The sequence below is a fragment of the Ceratotherium simum genome, chromosome 17 (assembly GCF_057802395.1).
Source record: "Ceratotherium simum simum isolate JZ-2026a chromosome 17, ASM5780239v1, whole genome shotgun sequence".
Classification (NCBI taxonomy): Eukaryota; Metazoa; Chordata; class Mammalia; order Perissodactyla; family Rhinocerotidae; genus Ceratotherium; species Ceratotherium simum.
The window spans coordinates 54,102,688-54,111,817 of NC_141916.1; the positions used below are offsets into that span (position 1 = coordinate 54,102,688).

At 48.4% G+C, this 9,130-nt stretch overlaps 1 protein-coding gene across 2 annotated transcripts in view; it reads right to left on the bottom strand.

Moving 5' to 3' along the window:
• Nucleotides 1–8,871, bottom strand: part of CD4 (CD4 molecule) — a 28,951-nt gene extending 20,080 nt beyond the window's left edge. The window contains exons 1-3 of one of the 2 annotated variants that reach the window (XM_014793997.2): nucleotides 8,669–8,871; nucleotides 3,663–3,781; nucleotides 3,365–3,529 (exon numbers count right to left, since the gene is read on the bottom strand). In XM_014793997.2, the coding sequence (XP_014649483.1) occupies nucleotides 3,365–3,529; nucleotides 3,663–3,711 (214 nt within the window). In that variant the 5' untranslated portion in view covers nucleotides 3,712–3,781; nucleotides 8,669–8,871. The remainder of the gene's footprint in view (nucleotides 1–3,364; nucleotides 3,530–3,662; nucleotides 3,782–8,668) is intronic. The other variant, XM_014793995.2, reaches the window with a different exon arrangement.
• Nucleotides 8,872–9,130: the final 259 nt, after the last annotated feature.

Below are 9,130 nucleotides of genomic sequence, written 5' to 3' on the forward strand. Positions count from 1 at the left end.
GCAAAAGAGGTGACTGGGCACATGTGTACGGTAATGGATGGTAATTAGTTTTTGGTTGGTGAACATGATGTAGTCTACACAGAAATTGAAATATAACTATATACACCTGAAATTTACATAATGTTATAAACCAATGTTACCACAATAAAAAATTAAATAAATAAATAAAAAGAAAAGAGGGACTGTATACATATGTGCTTCCACATGCATAGTTCATCCCTTGAAGGAAACGCAGAAACTGGTTAACACAGTTGCCTCTGGGGAAGGGAGCTGAGGAAACAGGGATCAGGTGTAGGAGGGAGATTCGTTGTCACTGTGTATCATCTGTATGGTTTTAAATTTTTACCATCTACTGTATTACTTTTTCAAATTATTTTTGCTTTAAAATTAACAAAAATAAATAAAGAATAAAGTTCCAGCTCAAAGTCTGCTCTTTCAAGCAATTTAGCAGAATACAGTTCTAGGACAAGAAAACCACTTGCAGAGTTTGTGGGAGTGGCTGTCCTGTGCTCTGCTGGAGGGAGTAAATTAGGAACTGGGCACCAGGAGCCGGTGGTCCAGGGGAGGTTAGTTTGATCGTAGGGGCCTCTTGAAGCAGCTGTTTGAAGGAGGAGAGGACGTGGGCAGGCAAAGGGCAGTTAACCTGGTTAACGGGCTGGTTTCTGCTTGGTGTTTGTATCAGAAAGAAATCGGGAATTGGGGGTTTTGTTAATTTTAAGGAATGGCTTTGGGTCAATGAAGATCCAGCCCACTATCCCTCTTTTACTTCATGTCCAGACCTGAAGAGTTGACATGCGTATCTGAATTGTGATTCTGCGAACCCAGTAAGAACCTTCTTGACATAGAAGGCAGAATTTTTTTCCACTGGACCAAGGCAGGAAAGGGAGACATCCGTTTTCAACAAAGATGATTTCCTATGCACTACGACCAGTTCAGGTTTGCCTGCCCCAGGATGACTTTCTATAGGAGAGCTTAGGCCTGAAAGTTGAAAGACCAAAGCTCTAGCCCCAGCTCTGCCTCCCCCTGGGCACGAAAGCCTGGGGCAGGGACTTCCCACCCTGAGCCACAGTTTCCTCCCTGTAAAAGCAAAGTCTTGGACTGGAGCCAGCTTCCCAGACCGCAGCCATTCACATACCTTATACATGTTTTTGGCCAAATCTACCGATCCTATTTATGGAACATCTTTAAACAGATTCACTTTTTCAAAATAAATTAATTTATTTTAAAAAGAAACTATATCACTATAATAAACAGAAAGCCAGTATCACTTCTCATAAACAGAAGGCAACTGTAAAAAAACAAAAAAACTAAAAATAATGTTATTATATTTATCACCTAAAACTAACACTTGAACACATCAATTAATCTTTTTTGTGTGTGTGTGTGTGAGGAAGATCAGCCCTGAGCTAACATCCGTGCTAATCCTCCTCTTTTTGCTGAGGAAGACCGGCTCTGAGCTAACATCTATTGCCAATCATCCTCCTTTTTTTCCCCAAAGCCCAGTAGATAGTTGTATGTCATAGTTGCACATCCTTCTAGTTGCTGTATGTGGGACGCGGCCTCAGCATGGCCGGAGAAGCGGTGCTTCGGTGCACGCCCAGGATCCAAACCCGGGCCGCCAGTAGCCGAGCAGTCGCACTTAACCGCTAAGTCATGGGGCCGGCCCTCAATTATAATCTTAATAGCACAAAAAGAGTGACAGACATTACATGGCTTCTGATGTGATGAAATTGGTAGTACAAAACACCATCTATGAAGTGTTCTTGTCAAAAAATTGAATGAGGGAGTGATGATACTGCAGCTATGTTTTTAAAAAGAGTCTACATTTTAAAATGAAGTATTTCAAATGAAGTACGTACAGATTAAATAATACAATGTCTGGGGCCCGGCCCGGTGGCGCAAGTGGTTGAGCGCGTGCGCTCTGCTGCGGCAGCCCGAGGTTCGCAGGTTTGGATCCCGGGTGCACACCGACACACTGCTTGTTAAGCCATGCTGTGGCAGCGTCCCATATAAAGTAGAGGAAGATGGGCACAGATGTTAGCTCAGGGCCAATCTTCCTCCAGAAAAAAAAAAATGGGAGGCTTGGCATCAGATGTTAGTTCAGGGCTAGTCCTCCTCACACACACACACAAAAATAATAATAATACAATGTCTGGTACTTGCTATAAAATAATATGGTGGGGGGTTGAGGATGTAAATGAAATGAAACAAAATTGACCACAAATTGACAATTGTTGAAGCTGAGCCGGATACATGGGGGTTCATTATATAATTATTCTACTTTTATATATGTTTGAATTTTTTATAATTAAAAGAAAATATTAAAAGTAAGCAATGAAATGCAAACAATGATAAATCTAATAAACTGATAGAATAAAAAATATATTTACAAAAATACATTTCATCCTGGTGAGGTTTTTCTAATTTTGACTCATATAACATGCCTATTCAAAAATGTGTTGAATATTAGAAGCCATACACAGAAGAAAGAAGCGTTATTTAAAGAAGAGCATGAGGGGCACATATGTATGGTGATGGATAAAAACTAGACTATTGGTGGTGAACACAATGCAGTCTATACAGAAAAGGATATATAATAATGTACACCTGAAATTTACACAATGTTACAAGCCAATATGATCTCAATAAAATAATTTAAAAAATAAAAGTAAACAATAAAGAAGAGGGGCTGGCCCCACGGCCTAGTGGTTAAGTTCAGCGCACTCTGCTTTGGCAGCCTGGGTTCAGTTCCCGAGCATGGATGTACACCACTTGTCAGTGGCCATGCTGTGGCAGCAACACAATATAGAGGAAGACTGGTATGGGTGTTAGCTCAGAGTGAAACTTCCTCAGCAAAAAGAGAAAGACTGGCAACAGATGTTAGCTCAGGGCAAGTCTTGCTGAAGTAAAAATGAAAAAGAAGAACATGAAGGCAAACCTTACCTAGAAAAAAAAGTCTCCTTTATTGCAAAACACGCTCCTAAGAAGCACTGAGATCTTAATTTTTTTCACTTTAAAAGCTAGAAAAAATCACTCTGTTGCTTTTAATGGAAGTAAACAAAGTGTCATCATGGGTCTATAGCAGTAATATTCATGAAATTATGGGTTTTATATGATAGTTGTTTTTCTAACATCAATTAAAATGTCATGAATGTTAAAATACTGAAATTATTATACACCACCAAAAGCCATTCCCTTGGCCACCAGCAGTTGGCGTAGAAAAATCTCTGGGCCTGGAGAGTGTACTGGGGTATCTGTCAAGCTGACCTCTCTGGGATCCCAGAGCTTACCAGGAGCAGGGCTCCGAAGCCAGGGATGTTCAAGCCACAGTACTTTCCCTGGACAGGGAGCAGGGCTGCCCTACCTGTGACCCAGAAGGAGCGCTGACCTCCCAGAATCTTGACCTGGGAAGGATGTTTCCAGTTGAAGAACATGTTCTTCTTCTGGGAAGCCTTGCAGGGCAGCTCCACTGTTTCTCCTGCCTTCCCCAGCACCACTTCTTTTCCCTGAGTGACTGCTGGAAGCCACGCTAGGTGGAAAAGAAAGGGGTCAGGCCTCAAGGCTGTCACTGCCCCGCCTCTGCCCCATGCTCCACCTTTGCATTTCCCCATCAGCCCCTCCTCTCAGGCCACCTGCACCCAACCTCAAGTCTGAGCACTCACCTAGCTGTAGCAGCAGGAGCAGGTGCCTGAAACAGGTTCCCCTGTTCATGGTGGCCTTGCGGAGGTGAAGCGGGCCGGAACCTGAGCCTTCCTCCGCAGAAACGCAGAAACGGCAGGGCCTGAGGGAGATACTAACCATTAGTCAGCAGGCATCCATGGGGCATGGGGCATACAGGGATGGTATGCGATCTCTCCTGTCAGCCAAGCCAGGGCCCTAGCCGTGCCTACCTCTAAGCAGACACCCACAGGTACATGCCACACAATGGGGTGCCCAGGCCAGGGGTGGGTTCTCTGCCAGTTGGGATCAGAAAAAGCTTCATGGAGAAGGTGGCAAATTGATGGGGACTGAGTCCAGGGAGCCTGGTCAGGCTGTGAAAGTCCTTGAATGCCATGCTGCGATGCTGGGACTTGACCCTGGGCACCACGGAGCCAGTAAAGAATTTTATGTAGAGAAGGACATGATTAAATTTACAAATGGCCCCTTGAACTGCCGCGTGGAAGACGCATTACAGGAGGCCGAGCACAAGAAGCAGGATTGCAACAATCCTGGTGAGAGAAGATGGGGCCTGAACTCAGAGAGAGGCTGTGGGAATGCGGAAAAAGAGACTGACTGGAAGGACAGTTCTGAGGTAAAACTCCTTGGGGCCTGATAGAGTGTGCGAGCTAAGGGAGAGAAAGGGCAGAGGGTAATTCCCTGCTCACCATCAGACCAACCCCACCAGGGCTCTGAGCCGGACAAGCAGAAAGATGCCGTCTCAGAGTTCAGATGAAGGAGCAGGAGGGTTTCTGTGAGCTTGGAAGACTGTCGAGGCTGGGGGCGGGGTTTGCAGGAAGGCTCCGAATGGACCTTGAGGAATGGGCAGCCTTAGGTTAGAGCAGTGACTCTCAAAGTGTGGTCCCGCATCAACAGCAGCAGCGTCACTTGGGAACTTGTTACAAAGGCAAATTCTCGGGCCCCACACCAGACCTGCTGAATCAGAAACTGGCGGTGGGTCTAGCGTCTGTGTTTTCACAAACCTCCAGGTAACTGATACATACTCAGGTTTGAAAACCATGAGTAAGCTGGAAAGGAAAGAAGGGCGTCCCACCCCACATGCAAAGGTGGTGGGGCTGTGGAGGAGGTTGGGAAGGCCAGAGAGGGCTCCTGGAGGGAAGCAGTGAGGGAAGATGGAAAGGCGTTTGGGGCCAACTGTAAATCCTGACAGACAGGGAAGGGAGCTAGGGCTTTGCTGTGCACTGCTGATGTTTGAGCAGGGATGTGGCTGGTCTATATAGAGCTTTATTCCCTCCCTCCCACCGCCTCCCCCCTACCCACTACTGCTTCTGTCCCTGGGCCCCTTATCCACAGCTCAAACCCTCACTGGGTTCCAGAAACACCACTTCTGCCCTTCCCCTTCAGGACCCCGCCTGCTGGTGCTAGTGTCTCTGTGCCTTCATATGCTGGTTGGTTCCCTTAACCCTGTCCACACCTCTGTCAATAACCCCCATTCTGCCGTCTCTTGAACCATTGGAGGTGGACTCTGTTTCCTGTTGGGCCCTGATTCATGACAGAGATGGAGCACTCAGATGGGTGCTGGGGGCTTGGTCCTCCCAATGAGGTTTGGGGGAAGATGATATAAAAACAAGTCCTGTCAGTCATTCTATCTGCTTGAAAGAGGAATTACTCAGGGCCTAACACTTGAAATAATTTTTTTTAAGCAGGGAAATTAGAAGAGAAGAGATGAGGGAGGAGGTTTCCAGGAAAGGAGGGAGGGCTCATCACGGGTGAAGTTGTTTACAAGTTAGCATGGGGCATGGAGGCACTGAGGGCACGGCTGGGTGCGAGAGTGGGGTAGGGGCACTGTTACATCTGAGAGTGGTTCCTACTGTCCCCCCATGCTAGACTCACTGTGTCCTTGGTGAGCAGAGAATGAAGGAGTCTCCATATGGGGACTAAATTCAGCTGAGATGCCTGAGGAAGGCTAGGGACATTCTTGACCTTTCCCCAAATGGAGGTCACTTTTTCTTCCTCACTCGGTGATCCCGGGGTTGTACAGAGGGCCACATCCCTGGCTCCAGCTCCCTGCACTGCCCCAACCCACCCCGGGGCTCAGCTCAGTGGAGGAGGCTATGGGTTTCCAGCTGCTGCTTGCTTTGGTGCTTTGGGCTTCCGCTGCCGCTGGCCTTTGATTGCCACATCCTCAGCCTGCCCACAGGCACTCTGCCCCAGTACAGTAGCATCGTGTACACCACAGCCCTCTGAGAGAAGCTGGGTGGGCTGCTGGTCCCCAAGGTCCTGGCGTGTCTGTCTGTCTGTCTCTGCTTGTTTCTCTGATCACATCTGCGCATTTCTGCATCTGTGCCTCCCCACACTGATGCCTCCATCTTCAACTCCCTGAGTCTGTGTCTCTCCTCCTCTGTGCCTCATATGCCAGGAGGCAATTCCGGCTCTCCTGGTCTCGCTTGGAGGGCCCCTTCCCTCTTCTCCTTCTTCATCTCTCCTTTCTCCAGCTGCCACTAAGCTCTAGTCCCTTCTCAGCCCGTAAACAGGTATCCAGGCCTCTGGCAGGAATGCAGCTTTCAACAAGCTTTGATCTGAAGGGAGCCTGCAGAGCACGGCCTGGAGCCAAGGGGTGGGTGAAAGGGAGATTGCTGCAGGGTGGGCAAAATGAAAAGGACAGGTTCCTAAAAACACACAGAGGCCCCGAAGGAGGATGAGGGGAGGATGGGGGGAAAGAAGGTAGGAGAGACCCAGAGCAGCTCATTAAGCAACAGCTACACTTCACACAATCCTCAGTCACACACAAAGCCCAGGGTAGTACAAACAAGGTAGAGGCAGAGGGAAAGAGATGAAGAAATTCTGAGAGGCAAGACGCATGCACACAGCACTAGACCCAAGAGAGACAGAGAGACCAAGAGAGCGATGAGACCAAAATGGCAACACACCCGCACACTCTCTCAGAGCCTTGAGGTTCCCACTGCCCTCACCCTGGCCCCAGAGATGGGATGAGGAGCGAGGCTGGGGAGAGGAAGAGGGCACAGCCCCACCACAGCGACAGGCTGTGGTCCCGCAGGCACTTTCATCTTCTCCCCATAGCCCCCAGTCAGCCCCCTCAAGCCCAGCCGCGGGACGTGCCCTCCTCCACACACACCCTCACTACTGCTTACTGGCTTCTATAAACTTCCTAGAGACCATGATCCTTCTAAGGGACCCCTGTGGTTCGGTGGCTGCAACCTCCGCCATCCTCCCCTTTGCCTCAGACGCCCACGTGGGGGGAGCCGTGCCCTCCCCCCTTCCCCTATCCCCCGAAAGGTGCAGAACACAGCTCAACCTTAGAGCCTTCCAAACCCAGGCCCTGTCTGCCCTCTGCCAGCACCCACCCTCATCAAAGTTATTTCATTCAACAAACATTTATTGAGTGTCTAAAATGTGCAAGGCCCTTGGTCTACCCAACTCCCCTCAGGGCCGCTTCACCATTATGGCCAGGATCAGGGCCTAAGGGGCTGTGAGGCTTCCGCCTAGAACCAGTTGGCGGGGGGAGTTTTTATTTTGAGGAAGACCTCTTCTACATAAGTGCCCCAAAATGAAAGAGGGAAATCATCTCTTGAGGTGTCTCTAGCCCCTGTCCTCTGGGAGCTCCTTCACCTCAGATTAACAGGGCGGCCATTTTGTATGAGCCTACAGAATCTAACACAGCACAAGAAATTATTTGTCAAAACACGAGACGCAATGATCTCCCCCATCAGATTCTCCTTTCAGCCTTGCACTCCTAAAAATTTGCCCTGCAAGAACAAGACATTCGGGACGAGCTATTCCACCCAGAGCAAAATCTTTGAATTAGTGAGAGTGGGGCCTTTCTATTTTGAGGAATCAGACCGTACCCCTGGAGGTCCCTCTCCTAGAACATGTCTGCAAGGGAAGGCAGAGGACAGCTGGGGAACAGGGATGTAAGGCCTTGGAGGTCTTAAGAGGGCAAAGGACTGAGGGTGGGGAGGCGGGAGGCTGGAGTTGTTCAGGGCATCTCATCTAGAGGGGCATCACCTCCTGTGTCCCCCACACACACCACCAACCCCGGGGGGTGGGAGTGGGGGGTGTCAGCAAATCTTTCTCTAACTCCCCTAGCCTTCTTTTCCAGAGCAGCTGAGGCACCTAAAACCAATTCTTTTAGAACCAATTTTTCTAATGATGTATTTACTTAAAAGTTGTATCTGTGACTTTTACGGTATTCTGTATGAAAGAGCTCAGTTTCAACCTTTTTTGAGAATTTTAGCTTTCCCATTTCATTAATCATTTTAAAGCCAATTAAAGTGGAAGTGCCTTTAAAGATATTGTTCAAAAATCATAAAAATGCACAAAAGTAGACCAAAAATAGTAAAAACACATATCAACAGAAAAGATAGTTAATGGAGAGGCCTTATCAGTCAGTCATATGGTTTATGAATGCAGCATGTATGATTTCTGGAGTGACTTTTTGGTAATAGTGTTATTGGGAAAATTGATTTGAGGAGAATTCCCTCTATACTAGATTCTACTTCTCTTTCTTTTTTCCTTGCTTTTATTTTATTTCTTCTTTTCATATCTTTTTCATAGGCCTCCTCCCTCCTTAATATTCGCGTATTCTCTTTCTTTCCCACCACTTCTTCCCTCTTTTCCCCTCTTCCTATCTTCATCTCCTGCACTGCCCCATGACTAGTCGCCTTCCACTGCCTTTCCCAGCCCTGGGTGGCCTCGAGTCCCCATTCCTTTTCTGCTTTCGCAATCCGAGGCAACACTCCTCTAAGAAGCACGTTCTGCTCTGGGTGCTGAACTGTGCACATTGGAGACGCCGAGAGGAGTTTGGCATAGTCCCTGGCTTCTTGAAGCTCACACTTCCAGTGGGAGATCACTGCTCACGAAATGCAAGAGAAGGAGACCAGAGCAGTGGGCAGAGAACTAGGAATTCAGCACATCCCAGCGCATCTGCTGCCACATTCTCCTCCCCTTCCCAGACCCTCGGAAAGGAATGAAGCTGAGTCGTCCATCTTACCTCTGGGCCTGTGTCTTTCTTCTCCTCTGCTTTTCACACAAGTGTGCCTAGGTGAGGGCCGGGAGCTCTGCAACCAGGAGCCCACTGGGGAGAGCACTTGTTACTTCTGCAGAGATGTGCTTAAATGAAGAGACAGGAAGCCCGGTAGTCAGGCTCCTCCACAACCCAGGCCTGGGCCGGCCCCCAACGTCACCATCTGGGGCTGGGGTCCCCACCCCCTGCCTCTTGGGGAAGATGTCAAAGTGAAAATGCCAGAGAGAAGGGAAAAAGTTAAGCAGAACCAGGCTGGAGCCCAGAGTGTTGTGCGCTTGTTGTTAGGTGACAGGAAAAAGCTTATGTCAATGATATTGCGATCTGACCTGGGCTTCGGGGAAATAAAAAATGGGAAGTAGGCAGAAGGCATATGAGAGCAGTTACGGTAAGCCCCAAAGAGCTCCTTGCTCCAGGGCCCTGAGGGCATTT